At 38.3% G+C, this 21,789-nt stretch overlaps 1 protein-coding gene across 1 annotated transcript in view; it reads right to left on the bottom strand.

Annotated features, from left to right (window-relative positions):
- Window positions 1–5,438: 5,438 nt before the first annotated feature.
- STK32B (serine/threonine kinase 32B) overlaps window positions 5,439–21,789 on the bottom strand; it is a 320,859-nt gene continuing 304,508 nt past the window's right edge. The window contains exon 11 of the mRNA XM_044680894.1: window positions 5,439–5,577. Coding sequence (XP_044536829.1) covers window positions 5,439–5,577 — 139 coding nt within the window. The remainder of the gene's footprint in view (window positions 5,578–21,789) is intronic.

The raw sequence follows: 21,789 nt of genomic DNA, 5'->3' as shown, positions 1-21,789 counted from the left end.
ATATTTCAATCTTTTTCACCATCATAGTAGATTTTTTAGTCAAGTTTTTTAGTTGTTTATATTTTGTTGTTGTTGTGGATAGCTCATTTTTCTAGAAGGTTTATTGACTCTGAATTTTATGGTAATATTGGACTTTGCTCACCCAAAGGTGGTGAGGCACTGTTCCAAACTTCAGGCTTTTTCATAATGCTATTTTCAGAGTTAGTTCCATGGGCCTGCAAGTTTTCAATGTTTGCAAGATGGTATGATCCTAGGAGAGGTATAGTCCCTGTTCTCCTAGTCTATGATCTGGTTTTAACTGAGGAAGGACCTTGTTCTCCTGCAATTGCAACACTAGTGTTTCTCTTGGCCCTGGAACTATGGGCAGACTTCTACTCTCCGATAGCCACAAACACTAGTTGCCCCTTCTTCCTTGGAATTGTGACCAGGTCTCTCTTTCCCTATAGCTTCATACAGTAGAGGTTCACTTGGCCCTGGAACATTGACCAGGATTCCTGCTCTTCTGAAGCTACAAATGACAGGGCTCCTTTCTGTCTTAGAACTGTGGCCAGGGCCCCTGCTGTATTGCCACTAACCACAAGTGCCCTTCTCTGTCCTGGAACTAAGTTCCAGTGTTGAGTATTGGCAATAAAGATTCCAATTAGTGGAACTAACATCAAGGCATAAACAAGTCTTTCCCTCTATTTGACTAGAAACATTTTATTTTTAAGCATACTATGTTTCATTTTAAGAGAATATCTGGAACAGAAAACTTGACTGGTCTTTAGGGCTTAAAAGCAGAGACTTATGGTGATTAAGACAGAGGCCACTAACCCTAAACATCTAGATATGAGTTTATTAGAAAGTAAATAAAATCCTTAGGAAGATGCCTAATAGTTTAATGGAAAGATATCATGGTAGAAGACCTGGATTCAGTTTCTAGCTCTGTTATTTACTTCCCAATTGGCAATGGACAAGACAATTTCTTCAGGTATCAGTTTCCTCATGTGAAAAAAATTGGTTTAGACATCTTAAAAAGAATAATAATAGTGATAATAATAGCTAACATTTATACAATGTTCCCTATGTGCCAGGCACTGTGCTAAGCACTTTACAATTATTATTTCATTTGATCCTCACAACATCTTTAGGAGGTAGGTGCTATTATTATCCCTATCATACACATGAGAAAGTGAAGTCCAACAGAATCACATAGCTGGATTTGAACTCAGGTCTTCCTGATTCCAGGGTCAGTGTTCTATACACTGTACCGGCTACCCAATGAATGGGGAAAAAAAAAGATTAATTACCTTTCTCCCCAGACACTTACTGCTTCTCAACTTGCCTGTCACTCTCCCCATTCCTAAAATGCTCTGATTTCTTCAAGATTTAGCTTAAATCCTCCTATCTGCTGGAGGCTCTTTCTATTCCCCTGGCTGCTAATTCCATCTTCTTTCAGATTATCTTCATCTATTCGTTATATCTTGCATGTATCTTGTTCTTTACAAGTCTCCATTGTTACAATATACCATCTTTAAATGGAGGGAGGCTTTTATGGCTTTCTTTGCATCCGCAGTTCTTACTGCATTGCCTTGCACTAAAGAAGCCAGTAATAAATGAATATTGGCCAGCAATCCATTGAAATAATTGTCCCCTATTCTACCATCCACTGTAATAGCTATCTTTTAGTTTTCTTAGGCTTATTCATTCACATTTTAATTTATTTTAAGTCTGTTCAGATTGCTTTTCTACAGGAAAGCAGCCAAATTGAGGAAACAGTAGTTCTGACCGGGGAAGAGAAGAAGGAATGGAGAAATTTTATAGGGATAAATGTAAGAACCGAGGAGTCAAATAAAGTATCTGTTCAGCTACAGGGTAATTTTGATGCAGGGAGCAATGTGAGGGAGGGCACTCTAGAACGAAGTTAGGAGATAAAAAAAAGTGGAATATTGAAACCAGGTAAAAGCATGAAAGATTTGGGTGACTGTCCAGGCAATAGAAGGCGGGGCACATTGGGAGAGGGAGTAAGAAAAGGATATGGGAGGGCACCAAAAATATATTTCATTTACAATAAAGTCCTGCATAGGCCTAGGCCTATCCCTAAACTTAGTAACATTTGAGGAAACTTTGGATGTTAGATGAAGAAGGAATCTCTAACATAGCATGTTAGAACTGGGAGGAACTTTTGAATGTAGGACATAGAATTTTAGAGTGAGAAAGGACATTAGGCCAGTGATGGTACAGAGGTCAAAGGTGGAAGGGAGGTTGGAGATATTTTTTTTACTCTTACCTTCCATCTTAGAAACAATGCTGTGTATTGGTTCCAAGGCAAAAGAGTGGTAAAGGCTAGGGAATAGGGGTTAAGTGATTTGCCCAGGGCCACACAGCTAGGAAGTATCTGAGGCCATATTTGAACCCAGGAACTCCTGTCTCTGGGCCTGGCTCTCAATCCACTGAGCCAACCAGCTGCCCCCAATAATACTTTCTAATATTCTCATTGTTTGAATGAGACACCTGAGGCCCAGAGACAGGAAGTGGCAGATCTGGGGCTGAAATCAGGCCAGTTTTCTGACCGCCTCATCCACTGTGCTTTCCACCAGACCACAGTCAAAAATGTCTTGATAGTGAATCACATCTACTCCTATTGCCTTTTGAATTTCATTTTGATGTCTTCATAGGCAGAGTAAAGTTTTCTACTCAACCCTCCCAAGAAAACAAAACAAAGAAAATGAACAAAGAAAAACACTCAAGTTTATAAGAAGGGATGAGCAAGAAAGAGTTTATTCTGAATGATGAACATGGACCTGAGCAGACCTCAGAAAAACAATGTCCTTTCCTGACCCTGGGGTTAGTCTGGTTCCCACTCTCTGTCCAATGAATGAAACCAACAGAATGAACCATCTAAAGCCCTGCCAGGACCAGTAAAGATGCTGACTTCATTACTCTGAATGATTTGCTCAACTCACAGTAAGAAAGCAGATTCCTATGAAGAAATGCAAAAGGAGTCTCAAATAAGCAAGCAACACAATTTAAAAATAGACCCAACTCTAGGGGGAAAAATATTGTTCTTATAAAAAAAAGTTACAAAACAATACAGTAAAAATATTCTCTTAAAAAAAGAAGGTATGCTATTGTTGTGTCTCAAAGACCTAACTTACATGGTAAAAAGGTGAAAATGGGATTTGGCTTCCAGATGAAAAGCTTTACAAAGTAAAAACACAGTTCACAGTCACAGCCATGCACTTATCCAGATGTACAAGGAGCAAGTTTAAAAGTGGAAAAAATACTAGGACTCCTATCTTATTTCCCAACTGTGGGGAGACCCAGAGAAAGAGAAAAAATGTTTCTCTCAAATGTCAGTTGCTTCCCCTCAACATACCAAAGAATTCTTGGTTTCCAAACAGGCAAAACTTTCTAAATGAATATGTTTCTTAAATTATAACCCATCTCTAGGAAGTCTTTTCTAATTCCCCACAGCTGAGAGTAGGGTCCCTTTCTTTAAATTTCCCAAGAAAGCTTCCATTAGATTTCAGACCTTTGGTCCAATCGCTCTCTACCTTTTTCATGTGAATTTATATGTATTGTTTCTCCCCTCACTGTCCTCCCTCTTCTTGCCCCAACATATACTGGACGCTTCTTGAGGGCAGGATTTTCGTTGCACCGATCTCTGTATCGACAATATCTTGCACATAGAGGATGCACATTAAATGTGTGTGGGTAGTGTGTTTAGCTGGGGCAGCTGTTTCTTCGTCGGTAGCAAGGACCAAGGTCCCGTACCATCCTGATCCAATCAGAATAAGTTCCTTTTTATTCATCCCACAGGAAGGCATTGGGTGGAGGGAGAACAGATGAATCAGGTTTACATTCATGTTGCATGACTAGGTTTCAGGTAGTTGATTGCCAGTATTAGGTGTTGGCTACAGAGCACACTGCAGTCACAGAAACATCAGGTACAGACACATTGATACAAAAGGCAGCATATGTTCTAGTCACATTTAGCGATCACACAGGAGTCCCAGATTCCAGGTGTGGCACATGGTTTTCAACATACATGGAAAGAACACCATTTTCTTTCAAATGGATTGGCACAAGAATCTCAGGGAGCCACGGAGGGAGGGGGCCCTTGTAAAGCGTCTGAAACCTCAGTCTGGCCTCAGAAGATGTAAACTACAATGTTCCATGTTTGGTTCCCAGATTCTGAAGATGCTTCTCTCTCTCGGGAGATACCAGCTCCGAAAGGATTGATTTTGTAGGTGCTAAAGAGATTTTCTTTTCCTAAAGCATGGTTTAACTAACTCCCCACAACTCTGAATCGCCTCAGATTCAAAGTCTACTCTCTGGGATTGGTCCTCAGAAAGACCAATCCAGATACAGGAAGTAGGGGGCGTGGTCTCCCTCTTGCACGGGATTGGTCTATTTAGGACCAATCCCATGCCAGGAAATAGGGGACATGGTCCGTCCTCAGCAAAGCATTGGTCTATTCAAGACCAATCCCACACCAGGAAGTAAAGGGGCGGGACCCCTGGGGCATGCGTGGCATGCAGTTCCCCCAGTCACAACACTTCAAAACCCACAGTTTAGGATGGGTTGGAATAGCTGGGAATGAATTGAATTGTGTATTTGGATTAGCCCCAGAAGACACCTTACTACAACCTAAAAGGGTATAACTGGAAGGGGACTTAGAATTTAAGAATTTGAGCTAGAAGGGGTCTTAAAACATAGAATATCAGAGATTGAAGGGACCTTGGAACCTAGTTTATCAACACAAAAAGACATCTTAGGACAGAATCTAGAATGTAAAAGCTAGAACAGATCTTGGAATGCGGAACCCAAAAATGTTAGTCCTGGAAGGGATCTTAAATAGAATCTAATCTAACCCACACACAAACAAGGAAATTAAGGCCCAGGGAGGCTTACCCAAGGTCACATTGTCAGTTGGGGAATAGCTGGGACCAGAACCATATCCTCCTATTCCTTAACCCAGTGTTGTTTTTACCTTTAGACTCTGGCTAAGTATAGAGATTTATACTTTTTAGAAAGGTTTTCTCATCTGTCACAAAGTCTGACCTTCCCAACAGCCCTGTGAGGTAGCAGGGCTGGGATTACTATTCCCATTTGACAGACGAGGTAATGAAGGCTTGGAGAAGTTATCATAGAATTTGGAGCTGGAATGGACCCTTAAAGATCCTCTGGTCCAACCCCCTCATTTTACAGTGGAGAAGACTGAGGCCAAGAGAGAGGTCAGTTGACTTGCCCAAGGTCAGACAGGAAACAAAGGGAAGGAACTGGTCCAAGATCTCACACAAAAGTCAGTGGTGGATGTGGGACTAGAATGTATGTCTCTTGAGTCCTAGTTCAGTGCTTTTCTTGACTGGGAAGGGTGGGGGAGCACAGAGATACCATCACATGCACAGAAGGGAACTGAGACTTAGACATGGTTTGTGTTAGGTCATAAGAGCCTAACAGCTGCAGCCACGTGTGCAGGTCTGACTGAGGATGTTGTTATTCCTCCCATCTTGGAGTTTCCCATGAACTGGGGGTGCCACACGGTTTTCACCAATGGAGAGCTGCCCACTTGTATCTTGCTGCCTCCTCAATCTAGAATCAATCACAGTACAGAAAGAACATGGAATTAGTTTCCAAGAATATCAGGGGTATTCAGGTTGAGGAAAACTTAGGGGACTGAGTGGTTTATGGGGTACAATGATACTCAATAGTACTGAAAAAAGCCCTTTAGAAATCAGCTAGATCAACTTCTTTAAGAATATGTAAACTGAGGTCTAGGGAAAAGAATGATTTTTTCCCCAGTTTTTGTAGGTAGTGATAAAGGGATATAAACCCAAGTCCTCCTATTCTAAGTGTCAGGGCTATTCTAAACTTTGTCCTCCATTTTATAACACCTATTCTTATTATATATATATATATATACATATATATATATATAATAAAGGATAATTCTTAGTAAAGTATAAGGGTATGGCATCAATTAACTATAATCTTTGACAAGTCTCTTCCCCTCTCTAGGCTTTAGTCTTCTCATCTGTGAGATGTCCTGTTTAATGACATCTAAAATTTCTTTCAGCTATGAAGTGCTTTGTGCCAATGACCCAAGGCAACTCTACACGTTTATCTTGGTAACTGTGCAAAGTCATGCTATTGAGAAACAAACTGTATCCATTCTGATTCTCATCTGGAAACTGCTCTTTGGAATGGCAAATAGGACTGCAGTCTCAGAAAGGTGGCACTCATGCAAGAGCTAAAGAAGGTATATTTGATCAATTATCTCAATGATATCACCCCAACCTCTTTAGTCTTCCCCTTTAAGGATGATTTCCTTCTTTTCTGCAGGTATAACATATGAACATATTTATTTACATGTTTTCTCTCTCATTAATAGGGGAGGGTTTCTAGAGGGGGCAGAAGGTAGAATCATATCCTGAGTCTACCAGTTACTGCTGTGTAAATAGAATTAGCTAGATCCCATTAATAGTCAAAAAATCTACTCAACCCAGGCGTGCTAATGATGTCACTCTCACCTCCCTTAGTGGGGAGGGGAGACAAGTTACCCACACGTGACAATAAGTAACAAATCAAGAATAAGGGACTGCCCTTTGGGCAGTCCAAATCAATGTAGAAACTGCCATTTGTCCATTGGAATTAGAGGTGGACCACAGGAAGTGATGAAAGACACGATCTCTTTAAGTAAGTGAGTGAAACTTCCTGTGGGGGCAGTTGCCGTCTCGAACTGGAAGAAGAAGCATCTCCTGAGACCACAGACAGATTACACTCTATATTGTCACGTGGGTAAGTTAGGCTGACTTCCTTGGCCTAGCTGGGCCAATTCTGAACTCTGCCTATCTGGCTGTTGGGCCCTGTGGCTTACAGCTTCATTTATTAAGCTTTGTAACCTTAACCTTCTCTCTCAGTCCAGGCCAAAGGCCTGGACTAGCCTCTACTTTTCTCTATATTCCTACTTTTACCTATTGATTGTAAATAAACTCTTCAACCCGATGCTGACTTGGGTCTGATTTAATTACGGAATCAACCTAAATTGTTGATTTCTGGCGGCCACATAATTTTAATATATATCTATAAATACCTAAAAATTCCTTCTTACACTGCCTAGAGGACTTTAGACAAGTCAATTCCCCTCCTGGGGCATTGATTAAAGAAAGGGAATTGGATCACTAAATCATCTCCAAATTATCGAGTCATCTCCCATTTTGTTCCCAAATCCATGGAGCCTCTTAGATGCTAATGCTGTATGATCCCAACACTGGCAGTCAGAAGAAAGAGAATTTTGTAAATGTTAATTCATGTTATGTTCTGTTTGGGAAAGGGAGATAACATCAAGATAATTGCCTTATCTGAGGCGATACATAGATGATCATAAAAACATGGCTTTAACATGTAGGGGGTCTTAAGAAAATCCAACACAATCTTCCCATTTTATATAAAACTAAGGCCTAGAGAAGGAGAAATGGTTTGCCCTACGTCACAAAAAGAATTGCAGAATGGGATTGGAATAATCGACTCCCTCTGACCTCAAATCCAGTGTCCCTGCCATTATACCTCATTCCTTCTTAAATGAAGGAAGTAATTCCAATTTGTAGCTTTCAGTTTAGTTTATATGGGTTCTTTGATCATAGGGAACGAGAAAGGTTTTAACTCCAATAAAAATTCATGAACCAGGACAAAGATATAAAGCCATTATTGTTGGCTCTGAACACTTACTTATCAGGCTGAGACCATAGTTATCTATAACTTAAAGGGAAATGAGAAAGTATTTGGTATCTTCTAGCACCTTCAATTCAATTCCATGAATGCCCATTGGTAGTTATCTCAGACATAGCAGAGGAATTTAATATACTAGGTTATATTTTAAAATTATTTGTCAACTTTGTGATGAGAGTACAGAGAGAGAGAGAGAGAGAGAGAGAGAGAGAGAGAGAGAGAGAGAGAGAGAAATATCAGAGAGAGAAACAGAAACAGAAAAAAGAAGGAGAGGAGGGAAACAAACAGAGATTATAAGGGTGGGATTTATACCTACGAAGGAGCCTAAAAACCGTCTTGTTCAATGCTTTCATCCTACAGAGAAGAAAACTGAGGTACAAAGACAGGTACAGTGAGGCCATGGAGCTAATAAGTGACAGAGCTAGGATTTGAGCCCCATGATTTCTGGCTACAAATCTCTCACTTCTTTAAATGTAGCATGCTGTTTTATAGATGCCAAAAAGAAGGGAAAAAACCTTAACTGAGAATCAAAGTGACCAGGAGAAAGAAAATTTATTATGTATTATGATGCTGCACAGATATCTCTGAAAATATTTTGTATAGACTCATAGATTTAAAGATAGAAATGATCTAAAAGGCCATTTCAAGAACAAATGGATACAATCATGCAAAAGACAGTTACTGACCATTATTTACTTTAAAATTTCAAACCAAATAACCTGGGGAAAGTGGATACAAATGAATGGGACACATCTTGAGCACTATTACCACAGCTGGTACTTCTCCTCTGTGTAATTAGAAAAAAATCTTGAACCCTTGGACTCCATTTCCCAGAATTCTTTCCTTGTCCCAAAATTCCTTTTCCCTTTTAGTTTATGTGTTTCTTTACGTTATTATTTATATCGTTCTGTAACTCCTACCTTACTCTCTTTCTTCCCCATGTGTGTGGCTGAGTGGACTCCCTCTTAGCCCTAGCTTTTTACTTTCCTCTTGCTTCAAATTGTTATTAATAAACTTATTAAATATAATACTTAGACTATTGGATATTAATTTTAATTCTTATACCTCAAATATTAATAATTGTTCCTTGGCAGATTACTTTTTAATTTTTCTACAGTTTAAAAAGTATTGGCTTGTTTTCCATACTCTCTGTTCCCCAAGAAATTCCTATATATGCAAGATAAAGAATGTCAGATATAGAATGTACCTTAAAATATAGAAGAGAGAGTGTTTACAATGGAAGAGATGCCAGAGTATAGAATGTTAGAGCAAGAAAGGCCCTTAGAGGGGGCAGCTAGGTGGCTCAGTGGATTGAGAGCCAGGTCTAAAGATGAGAAGTCCTAGGTTCAAATATGACCTAGGATACTTCTTAGCTATGTAACCCTGGGCAAATAATTTAACCCTAATTGCCTAGCCCTTACCACCTTCTTCTGCCTTAGAACCAATACACAGTAATCATTGTAAGATGGAAGGCAAGGTTAAAAAAAGACTTTAAATAGGACCAGCATGGTGGATAAAGTGCTAATTCTAGAGACAAATGAACTGGGTTAAAATCTGGCCTCAGACATTTACCAGTTGTGAGTCCCTGGACAAGTTATTCAACCCTGATGGCCTAGCCCTTACTGCTTTTCTTAGAATTGATACTAAGACAGAAGGTAAGGGTTATTAAAATTAAAAAAAGAAAGATATCAGACAAACTGTAGATCTATGGGAAACTACTGATAGGTACGGTACAACCTGGTTAACAAAGGTTTGGAGATATTTTGAAGCCAAACTAGCCTAAAGCCTTGCAGCTGAAATAGAAGAGTAAGTAATATCTCCAGGAAGTGGAACCCACCAGGCCCAATAGGAGAAGCATTAAGGATTAGCCAGAAAAGGTGCTAGATTGTGCAGGTGTAAGATAATGCTGCTAGACATTATATTCAGATTTATGGTTGTGGACAGAGACACCACTACCACCTGGTGGCACTGTACTCTAACTTCAAATTCAGTTCTTTCAAAATGAAATGCCCCTTGAAAAGGAAACTTAGAAAACCTCAGTTGTGGAAATGGTGATGATAACATCACAGTACCATTTGTGAGTAGGGGGATGAGAAGAGCATGGAGAGAGCTCAGTGCAAATTAATCTCCACTGCTAAGATAAGAGAAATCAAAGCCTATAACCTGTGGGTAAGACTTGTAGTGTTTGCATATGAGCAATATTAGGATCCAGGAAAATGGAACTTTATGTTGCGATAGACCAATAAATTATAAGACCTGAAACTCCAGTTGGAAAATGCAAATTTCTTCATTTACTATTTAATAAAACTTAATAACACCCCAAGGGATCACAGGAAAGTAATTTAACTGCCCTGTTAACTAGTTTCCAATCTTTGAAAAATGAGGTTGTTGAACCAGCTGATTTCTTAAGACCTCTTCTGGCTCTAACATTGCATGTTCTGTTCTAAAGTTTCTTCTGATTTTAGCATCCCATGTCCATACTATATTGAATAGTTGAGTCCTAAGAAACATGAGGCAGTCAATGCTTAAAGTAATTGGGGGGAAGGAGGGACTTCTCTCATCCTCTTTTCCATTGATTCTGGTATCTAGCATCAAGGTAGAAAATATCCAGTCAGAGTTCAATAATGGGAGAGATTGAAAGCTAAGAGCTGCCTAGGAAGAAGAACCCTGAAGGGGGAAGGGAAGAAGGAACTTTCTTTCTCCCTCCATTCCCTATATCAAATATATATCTTTGAGAATGGCAGCTACTGGACCTGCAGGAGACACTGTACCCATTAGGAAGGACAGGCATAGCCTATAGACAATATAGATAGATACAATGAGATAGTCATTTGGGAAAGGAAGCAATTTCAAGGAATGAGACACCCTTGCCAACAGAGAAGAGAGATAATTCTTTAGAATATCAGATGCTAAGAGACCAGTGTGAGTGCTCCACAAATAAAGAAAGAGTTTCTAGGACTTGGAGTACCAGGAGTTGTGGCTCACCTTTACCACACATGAATCCCCCATTTTGGTAATCTAAGCCCATTATTTTCATGGACACTGTTTATTTGTGGGTATCAGCTATAGGTTTGTGGATGGACGAGGATATTTAGAATTACTCTTTTTTCTTGCCATCTTGGTAAATGCCTTTGCTAATTGTTTCTACTTTGGGATGATTGTTCATGAGAAGCACACTGGGTGGGGGCTCATGAGCTATACTATAAGAAGGATAGACCCAGATTTATTCTTAGAGCCCAAAGCAGGTTCCTTCCTATAGATACAATTTACAAACCTAAGAGTGGGAGTTGAAGGATAGTCCAGAGGGGCTGCTACTTTCAAATTCAAAGTTCCTGCAAGTGCCAAGTGGTATTCCAAAGACATTTTTGAATATATAAGCATTTTATTTTCATTCAAATCTTTTCTTCACCAAAGTTGATTTGTCAAATTTAATCTCATGTTTTTGAAACAGTTAACAGTTAACAGTGTTTTCCTTGGCTTGAATCGGAGTGAATTTATGACAATGATTCCATAATGCTTGGGTGGGGGGTGAGCTTAAGTCAAGTGAGACACAAGGCAGGGAAAAAAGATAAATGGGATATAATTTCTCATTGTAAAATTCATGGTACTATTAATGTGAAATGATCTTAGAAGCACATTTTCTTAAACTCCTATCCTTTGTCTTGGGATTGATGCAAAATATTGGTTCTAAGGCGGGAGGGTGGTTAAGGGCTAAGGAAATGGGATTAAGTGACTTCCTTGCCCAAAGTTACATAGCTAGGAAGTGTCTGAGATTAAATTTGAACTCAGGACCTCCTCTCTCCAGGCTGATTCTCTATCCCCACTTGAAGCACATTTTTAGGAATAACACTGATCTCAAGCAAAATCTTTCAATATCATTGTCTTTGGTCATTTTCTTGTTCCTTTTGAGATGTGTCCATTTTCCAAGATTAAAATTTTGCTCTACATTATTATGACAAAGAACAGGCTCTATCCTATTGGCAGAAGGAACTACTTTCTTTGTGGCATGAGTAAGGGGGTGCCAAAAGTTTTCTATGATTAAACTGACTTCTTATAGTGAGATGATTTGGGGACCAGAAATTCTACTCTCATTTCCTTCATTGGGTGACAGCACTGAAAGCCATTCTCATCTGAGACAAATCACACATTCCATCATTATCCTCTTAGCTCTCAGATTTGTTTCAGTCACCCAGCAAGTTCCCAAGAGGAGGAGATGAGAAGGGAGAATGTTCCAGGACAGCCCAGCTGTTCCTCTTCATATTTCTAATATCACATTACTTAGATCTCCCCTTTTGCTCTTGTTATATTGTACTTTGGATCATATTTAATTATGTATGGGTTTCATCTCAAACACAGGCATACACACATATATTGTAAGTTAATTCCCCTAAGGAAGAGACCATACTGGGTTTTGTTTGTTTTATTTATCATACTAACACCTAGAACAGCAGGTTGGGCAAATTGTCTAATAAATGGTTATTTAATTGATGTTCACATTCAGTATTTCACTTAGTCTTTACAGGGGGAGCCAATGGATAGAGTACAGGGCCTGGAGTCCAGAATATGAGTTCAAATCTAGCCTCAGACATTTCTTAGATGTGCGACCCTGGGCAAGGGATTTAACTCTAATTGCCTATTCCTTACCATTCTTCTGCCTTGGAACTAAATCAGTACTTAGTATTGATCCCAAGATGGAAGTTAGGGGTTAAAGAAAAGAAAGAAACAATTCTTTTATGGGGCAACTAGGTGGCTCAGTAGATAAGAAAGCCAGGTCTTGAAACAGGAGGTCTTGGAATCAAATATGGCCTCAGATACTTCTAAGTTGTGTGAGCCTGGGTAAGGCACATAACCCTAACTGTCTAGCCCTTACAACTTTGCTGCCTTGGAACCAAAACTTAGTATTGAGTCTAAAACAGAAGGTAAGGGTTATAACATAAACAGAGAAAGAAGGAAAGGAAGGAAGGAAGGAAGAAAGAAAGGAAGAAAGGAAGGAAGGAAGACCTTGACAAGTTGATGTTTGCAGATATTATTGTCCCCATTTTATAGGTGAGAAAACTGGAACTCATTCATTAAAGTTGTCACTTCTACTTTACAACAAAATAATATTTAAGTCAGACTTAAAACTTAATATATCACAATTCCTTGTTCAAGGCTTTTTTGACACCACCTTACTATCATCAGTTAATTTGTCCTGAAAATATTTTTTTTCAAACAAATAGTTTGAGACATCTAGCAAGAGAAAAATCTGACATATCATCCCTAAGGGGTGTCTTCCAGTTGGTGGAGGGTGCATGTTATGATTTGGGTATTTACCCAAGCATAGTAAATCCAGGATGGTTTTTATGTGTTTTCTTTCAATGAAATGAATAAATCTGAAAGAAGGGAGTCACTGGTGTAGGGAATTATACTGGGTCTAGTTACCAGTGGTAGGTGGTAAGCTCAGGTCCTATGTCAGCTAATTAGGTCAAGCTTTATACCTGTGCTAATGGATTTCAGTCAGGAGATACTATATGAATTTTCTAGGCACCAAGGAAAATAAAGCAGATATTATGTGAATTAGTAGATGATCAACAAACTGCTCAATCAGCCATGATTTATAACAATGCTAATTTCTGAGATATAAATGCTCACACTAAAATTTTAACAATCAAATCTCCGAAGCTGGTTAATGCTGACTCCAGAACACCCCTGATCCCTGAGAGCAGAATTTATAGGTATGGTTCACCATACTGGGCAAGTTATTCATTATTTAATCATTTCAGTCATGCTCAACTCTTCATGGCCCCATTTGGGGATTTCTTGGCAAAGATACCACAGCAATTTGCCATTTCTTTCTCCACTTCATTTGACAGATGAGGAAACTGCAACAAAGTTAAGTGACTTGCCCAGGGTCACACAGCTAATAAGTATCTGAGGCCAGATTTGAACTCATGAAGCTGAGTCTGGAGCCCAACCTAAAAACTACCTGTTTGCTAAATGGAAGCTAAATTGCTTTTTGCCCTGGAAAGCAACAAAAGTCTCACTCTCATTAAGACGGAGCCAGAAAACATCATGTACCTTAGTATCACCAAATATTTGTATTTTATTGGTATACTTATATTTTGGCTCCATACTACATATGTTTTTTAACAGAAGTGATAAAATCCTTGGAGACAAGGGCAAAAATCGACCTCTCTCTAACCCCTGCCATAACCCTCAATTTCCTGGTTTCAACCAAAGCTCTCTATTTCCCACCTGGTAAAACTCAAACTCTTCAGCTAAGAATTCAAGGTACACCAAAATCGGACACGACCTTAGTATTGTGGTTATATCTCCTTCTGCTTTTCTTCTATCTAGTATGTAAGATACATTATGGTCAATAATTGGCTTTAGAGTCCTCCAGGAAACGTTACTAGTTGTGTGTTCAATGAAATTAGTTGCCATTGATGGCATGAACCACATAAGATGGTTTATCATAAGTATCTATGTTAGCAGACAATCATTCAATTAGATTTTAAGCTTCATGAAGGCAGGAATTGTGACTCATCTAAATTGTATATCTCACCCAGTGCTCTGCACATAGTAGTGCTTAATGTTTGTTGAATAAATAAATAAGGCTCTCTCTGTTTCTTTCATTTATAACATCATAGTTATTGTGAAACATTAGACATTTGTGAATTTGTTATGGTGATATATCTATACACTAATAGCCTTGAGGGTAAAGACCTTGTTATTTTTATTTCTCTATCTCAGCAGGAAAAAATAAGGTCAAATGAATGAAGGAATGAATGATTAGTGAGCCATACCTATGTTAGGCATAGTTTTCTTTCTTCAGATTAGAGGTAGCTCAGTGGTACAGTAGATGGCACACTGGGCACGCAGTCACAATGATCATATTCTGATCTGATTTGATCAGAAATCTGATCTCCATCTGAGTTCAAATTCTGCTTCGAACTTACTAGCTGTATGAACCTAGTCAAGCCACTAAATCTCTGTTTGCTTCAGTTTCCTCATCCATAAAATAGAGATAATACTAGCACATACCTCCCAGCTTTATTGTGAGTATAAAATGAGATAATATTTGTAAATAATGCTTTAAAGCATTATTATAAAGTTCTTTAGAAATTCTATCTGCTACTCAAATTTGGAGTCTCAAACTTGAACAACTTTTCCTAAAATGGCCACCGTGGTACAAATCATATCACCTCTCATGGGCATATCTTTGAAAGTACAGTCATCTTGTCATCATTCTTCACCATTTTGGGAAAACACTTTATATGTTTTTTTAATTTGTTTTTCCTTTTATTATTTTTTTCTTTTGGTTTTTGCTCTCTCTATATATATTTATATATACACATATATATATATATATATATTTGCTAACTTTCATTTTACAAATTATTTCTAATTGAAACAATTGTTTATTGATAATACCCTGATTTTTTATTACAAATAATATGAAGTTGACTATTATAGGGACATTGGACCTGCCTTGTGTATGTTTCTATGTAGGCTAAAAGGTAAGATAAATAATTGAGGGAAAAATGATTTTATATATTGTTTCCTGCCCCATAAGTGTTTTGATATGAGAATTGGGCGGAGTTGCTAACATGTTTTGACTCATGCAATCACGATCAAACTCAGATGCTCCTAGTTTATGATCATTTAAAGTATTAAACATTCTAGCATAGTTTGCCTTTATAGTGGAGAGCTGTTATGTAGCCCTTCAAATTATTTTTCAAAATATTGTTAATGAAGACTAATATAGTTTCTTATGGGCAGATAGATGGTACAATGGTTAGAGTACCCCACTTGCAGTCAGGAAGATTCATCCTCCTGAGTTCAAATTTAACTGCAGACACTTACTACTTGTGTCACCTTGGGCAAGTCACTGAATTTACAGATATGTTTACTGGATAGGTAAATGGCACACCACTCCAGTATCTTTGCCAAGAAAACCCCAAATGGGGTCACAAAGAGTCAGACATACTGAAAAATAATTGAATAACAAACAATAAATATAGTCTCACAGGAAATATATTTCTCAAATCAATTAATAAGAATTTATTAAATGCCTATCTTGTGCTGGAGTTATTTCAGGCATTGACATATAAATACAAAAGTTATACTTTCCCTGCCCTCAAGGATCTTATACTCTACTCATCCCTAGGAACCCCATAATAGTAAATATAATGCAAAGAGAATTTGATGATATATTTATTGTGAATCAAATGATTTTTGTGTGGGGATCCCTGGTTTTAGTCCTAAATATTTTATAAAATATTATGAGGTGGCATGGGATTAATCTACCTGGAAGTAGAGGACCTGGGTTCTTTTCCTTCCTTTGACAATTTACTTCTTAACTCAATCCCTTAGACAAGGCATTTAACCACTATGAACCTGTTGTCTGTCTTATTATAATATAAGATTAAATTTTCTTACCTGCTTATGAAATGACATTAGCTAATTTCTTGAGGCCTTTCATAAATCTAAGACCTCTGATTTTTATGAAATACTTTCTTTTACTTCTAGAGAAAATATGAGAAAATATTTGTTGCTTTCCTGTTTTTGCTATTTCCAGATACTTCAAAGGTTACCTGAGTTGACCAGGACAAAGTAACATGTCCTGTGTTTGCAAACTCTGGTAGTATGGTAGTATTTCTTATCTATTTCTGTGTGTTTGGTGGGATTGATGATGTGACCTGTGGAAAGAAAGGCTAAGAATGTTAGCAATGCACTTCTCCACCTGAGAATTATGCTTTCCTCCCAAGTAATCCAACTATGGAAATAAAGAGCACAGACCTAATATTGAAAAAGAAATGGAAGGACATAGTTATAGCCATGGACTTCAAATAGACATCTAGAATCTGTCAAGAGAATATGCAATGTTAAGTATGTAATGCTTACTTAATAAATATTAGTTGAGTTAAACTGACGTTGGGCAGGGGGCAGGCAAAACTCCTCTCCTTAATTGAACGAAATCCTCTCCTTATCCCTCCCAAACCAGGGCAGGATTGTATGCCTCCTTCTAGAAGGCACCTTAGCACTGTCAATGACTTCAAATAATGGGTCTTCACTTGTTTGTAAATAATCTAATACTAGCTCAGACTCCTCTCTCTAAGGCAAGGGCTCTTAATCATTTTTTGTACCATGGACCTAGTGGTCTTTTTGGTGAAACCTCTGATCTGTTCAAAATTATTATTTTTAAATGAAGGAAATGCTAAATTTCCCTTAGAGGTTAGGGAAAATAAAGACGTAATTTTTTTCTCTCTCTCGAAGGCCATGGACCTCTGAAATCTATCCATGGACTCCTCTTCCAAGTTAGCATTATCCATTAAATACTCTGAAAGGTACTCAGTCAGCGATCTTTGGTGGAGAGGCAAGAGAAAGAAGAGGAAAGGGGAGAAAATACATAGCAGCAAAGAAAATAATTTCTTTATATCACCATCCTCTTTATCAATAGGTATTCTATATGTATAGGACATTATATTGGGCGTTAAGGATACAAAGAATATCGATGAAGTCCCTGTCTTCAAAGGAATTATAGTCTAGTTGGAAATACAGCATGAACAGAAAAAAAGGAATATATAACAAACAATACAAATGTAACTAGAACCTTAAAGTTTCACAAAGCTGTTTCTTACAACAACCCTGTGAGATAAGTATACTAGAATAGTTACCTTTGCTTTATTTATTTGTTTGTTTGTTTGTCTGTTTATTTAATTATTTAATTGTTTATTTGTTTGTTTGTTTAAGAACAAAAAAAAACCCTTACCTTCCATCTTAGAATCAATACTGTGTATTGGTTCTAAGGCAGAAGAGTGGTAAGAGCTAGGCAATGGGGGTTAAGTGACTTGCTCAAGGTCACACAACTGGGAAGTGTCTAAGGCCAGATTTGAACCTAGGAAGTCCCATCTCTAGACTTGACTCTCAACCCACTCAGCTACTCAGCTGCCTCCTACCTCTGTTTTAGAAATGGGGAAATAGAGGTACCAAGGGTCCTAATAGATGAAAGAGTCATAAATAACTGCAGGGGAGCGAGAAGGACATTCCATTGAAATTTTATGCAGAAAAATTCACATATAATGGAATATTTTAAAATTTTCCTGATCCACACAGATCTCTGTCAGACAAATGGTCTCAGCATGATGAGTTTCATCATATATTCCAAAGCCTGGTTTTATTCTAGTGGGGAATCATAACTAGTTGATCATTCTAAAAATCTAGCTAGTGGGCAACAGGGTGGCAAGATAAAGTGACAAGCCTGGAGTCAAGATGACCTGAGTTCAAATCTGACCTCAAACACTTATTATTTATATGATCCTGGATAAGTCCCTTAATCCTGTTTGCCTCAGTTTCTTTATCTGTCAAATGAGCTGGAGAAGGAAATGGCAAAGCATTCCATTATCTTTACCAAGAAAACCCCAAATGGGGGCACAGAGTTGGACATGATTAAAACAACTGAACAACAAGAAAGGTTATAGACTCTCATCCAATGAGATGACCTTTTTCTATACCAATGAAATTAGATGCACAATCCCTATCCACATCACTTGTAGAAATATAAAACACTTCATATCTACAATCTCATGTGATCCACAGAGCAACCTTCTCCAGTAGATGGTACAAGTATAATTTTTTCTCATTTTACAGATATGGGAGAGATGAAGTTATTTCACCAAGACTATACAACACAGCCTGATGAAGAAACCCAATCCAGTGACTTTTTCATGATATTAGGCTGAATGATTTGTGTCTACACAGGCAGGTGGCATGTACTTTTTTTTCTATTTGGAGAGCTATCACCCAATAGAGCTTCAAAATTGTAATCTCCTGATTCTTTCACATCCAATCCTGTTGTCATTGAGACAGATCTATTTTCATCCATGGTGCATACAGAGAAATGGAAGAGGCACTGAACCAGAGGGAAAGGGAGTGTATTTCAGTCTCAGCACCTGAAATGGTGCTTCTCCTGACTGAGGTGAATCCCTCCACTTTTGCCACTGGCCCGATTCACTCCCTCCTTTGGGATTTTCACATTAGTCATTTCCTCTCTCTTTCTCTTTCTCTGATTCCTGCAAACATATTTAGCCCTCTGCCAGTAAAATATTTTCTCTTTTACCCTGATATATCACCCTGTTCTCATCCTATGCTTTCTATTCTCTCTCATTACAAGTATGGATTGGATGAAATTGGATTCGACAAAATATAATTCATTCAGGAGTCAAAATATATTTCCCAGTAATGTCATTTGTTTCTTCTTTAAGTATGAAGAACATTAACAATTGTGGATAACATGGATACACAAGATTATTCTACACTAGTTGCCTCCACCACTCATTCACTCCTCAACCTCTTGAATTCTGGTTTCTGATCTCACAATGGTCCCAGATTTGTGCTCTCAGAGGTCATGGATAGCCCCTTGTAATTCAGATAACATTCTTTAGTCTCTTCTTCCTTGGACTTTCTATTGCATTTGGTTGTGCTGACTTTCCTCTGCTTTTTCTTTTCCTTCCTTCTGTACCCCTTTTATCACCCCCTATAATAATTCCAGAACAGGCTTCTCTGCCTCTAGTCTCTCCTCTACAATCCATCTTTTATATATCTAACAAAACATTTTCTCCCTTGAAGTTCAGGTCTTGTATGTCTTTCCCCTGATCAAAACATTTCAGGGGCTGCCTATCACCTCTGGATAGAAAACAAGTTTGTCCATCACTTCAGGCATGAAACATGCTGGCCCTAAACTATGTTTTGAGGCTTTATTTCCCTTCACTCGATATTTGAGGCAAACTAGACTGTTAGCTATTCCTTGAACTCAGCAGGACTTTTTGTTTGTTTCTATGCATTTGTACAGACTGTCTCCCATAACTGGAACACTCTCCTCCCGATCGCCATCTTTTCCAAGTTTTTTTCTCCCTTCCGGACTTAGTTAATTGCTTTTTCTTCATGCAATATTCCCTGTTCCAGTTCTAACCTCTTATTTCAGCTGAAAATGTTCTCTTCCTCCACATTTTTCATAGAGCACTAAAGGCAGAACTCTCTTTTGCCACCATAGCACTCTTCAGCTTATACAATACTTAACTGCACCCCCAGGTAGAAGGTAAGCATCTTGAGATCAAGAGACCATGTCATTTTTAATCTTTTGTGTCTCCAAAACCCAAAATAGAGCCTTGTACAAAGGGAGCACCAAATACATATTGGATTCATTATATTGAATTAGACACCCCCATAATGCATGGCTTCTCTGAGACCATAATTTGAAGACAACCTGTTGTATTAGAAAAAGGGATGGATTTTTACTTAGAACACCTGGGTTCAACCTCTGGCCTCAGCCCCACTCCTCACTACTTAACAGTTATATAAAACTCTTAAAATTACTGTTTCTAATAGGATGCAAGGTGGTCCAGTGGAAAGAGTTAGAGATTTACTGTTATAGAAGCAAGGTTCAAATTCTAGATTTAAAAATTTGTGACCTTGGGTAGGTCACTGCACACATTAGATCTCAAGTTCCTCTTCTGTAGAATGAGGGGATTGGACCAGATCGTGTCTGATCACCTGTCCAGTTCTACATCTAGGATTCCATGATACCTGAGATTTACATCATTCATCTATAAAAATTAAAAAAAAAATGATAAGAGGAGGCAGCTAGGTGGCTCAGTAGACTGAGAGTCAGGCCTAGAGATGGGGGATCCTGGGTTCAAATGCAGCCTCAGACACTTCCTAGCTATGTGATCCTGTGCAAGTGACTAACCCCAACTGCCTAGCCCTTATCTCTCTTCTGCCTTAGAATCAATACACAATATTAAGAGTTTTTTAAGGAAGTAAGAATAATTGTACTAACTAGTTTCTAGGATTGTCATAGGATTCAGAATATTAGAATTACAATGGACCATAGAGATACTATAGGTGGTAATTTCTTGAAGTACTTGAACTTTTTATTTTAACATTTTGATAACTATATAATTAGTTTTATTTGTAATTCTATGTATCTTATTTTACACATCTAAAATCAGTAGATTTCACCAGTTTGTCAAAGGGGTCCATTACATAACAAATGTGAAGAATGCCTGTTTTAATTCAATACTGTCATTTCTCAGATTAATAAAGTCTTCCCACAAGAAGAAGGGACATGTCCAAGAACAAATAATTAGTCAGGGGCACTCACAGGACTAGAGTCTATGTCCATCTGTGATCAGATTGCATATCACCCAATCTAAATTTCTAAATATTATGATAGGTATTGAGATGGGAAAAGTTCATATACTAAAAACTGTTTTTGTGATGCTCTTTCAGGATTTTTTTAAACATTTATTATTATTCATTTTTAACATGGTTACATGATTCATGCTCCTACTTTCCCCTTTACCCCCCGCTCTCCCCCCACCCATGGCCGATGCACATTTCCACTAGTTTTGTCATGTGTCCTTGATCAAGACCTATTTCCAAATTGTTGGTAGTTGCATTGGTGTGGTAGTTTCGAGTCCACACCCTCAATCATGTCCATCCCGACCTATGCGTTCAAGCAGTTGTTTTTCTTATATGTTTCCTCTCCTGCAGTTCTTCCTCTGAATGTGGGTAGTGTTCTTTACCATAAATCCCTCTGAATTGTCCTGGGTCATTGTATTGCTGCTGGTACAGAGGTCCATTATATTCAATTTTACCATAGTATATCAGTCTCTGTGTACAATGTTCTTCTGGCTCTGCTCCTTTCGCTCTGCATCAGTTCCCGGAGGTCTCTCCAGTTCGCCTGGAACTCCTCCAGTTTATTATTCCTTTTAGCACAATAGTATTCCATCACCCGCATATACCACAGTTTGTTCAGCCATTCCCCAATTGAAGGACATCCCCTCCTTTTCCAATTTGTTGCCACCACAAAAAGCGCAGCTATAAATATTTTCGTACAAGTCTGTTTATCTATGATCTCTTTGGGGGTACAAACTCAGCAATGGTATGGCTGGATCAAAGGGCAGGCATTCTTTTATAGCCCTTTGAGCATGATTCCAAATTGCCAGCCAGAATGGCTGGATCAGTTCACAGCTCCACCAGCAATGTATTAATGTCCCAATTTTGCCACATCCCCTCCAACATTCATTACTC

This window comes from Gracilinanus agilis, chromosome 6 (genome assembly GCF_016433145.1).
Source record: "Gracilinanus agilis isolate LMUSP501 chromosome 6, AgileGrace, whole genome shotgun sequence".
Lineage (NCBI taxonomy): Eukaryota > Metazoa > Chordata > Mammalia > Didelphimorphia > Didelphidae > Gracilinanus > Gracilinanus agilis.
The sequence above is the reverse complement of the archived record's forward strand: the minus strand, read 5'-3'. Positions and strand labels throughout refer to the sequence as shown.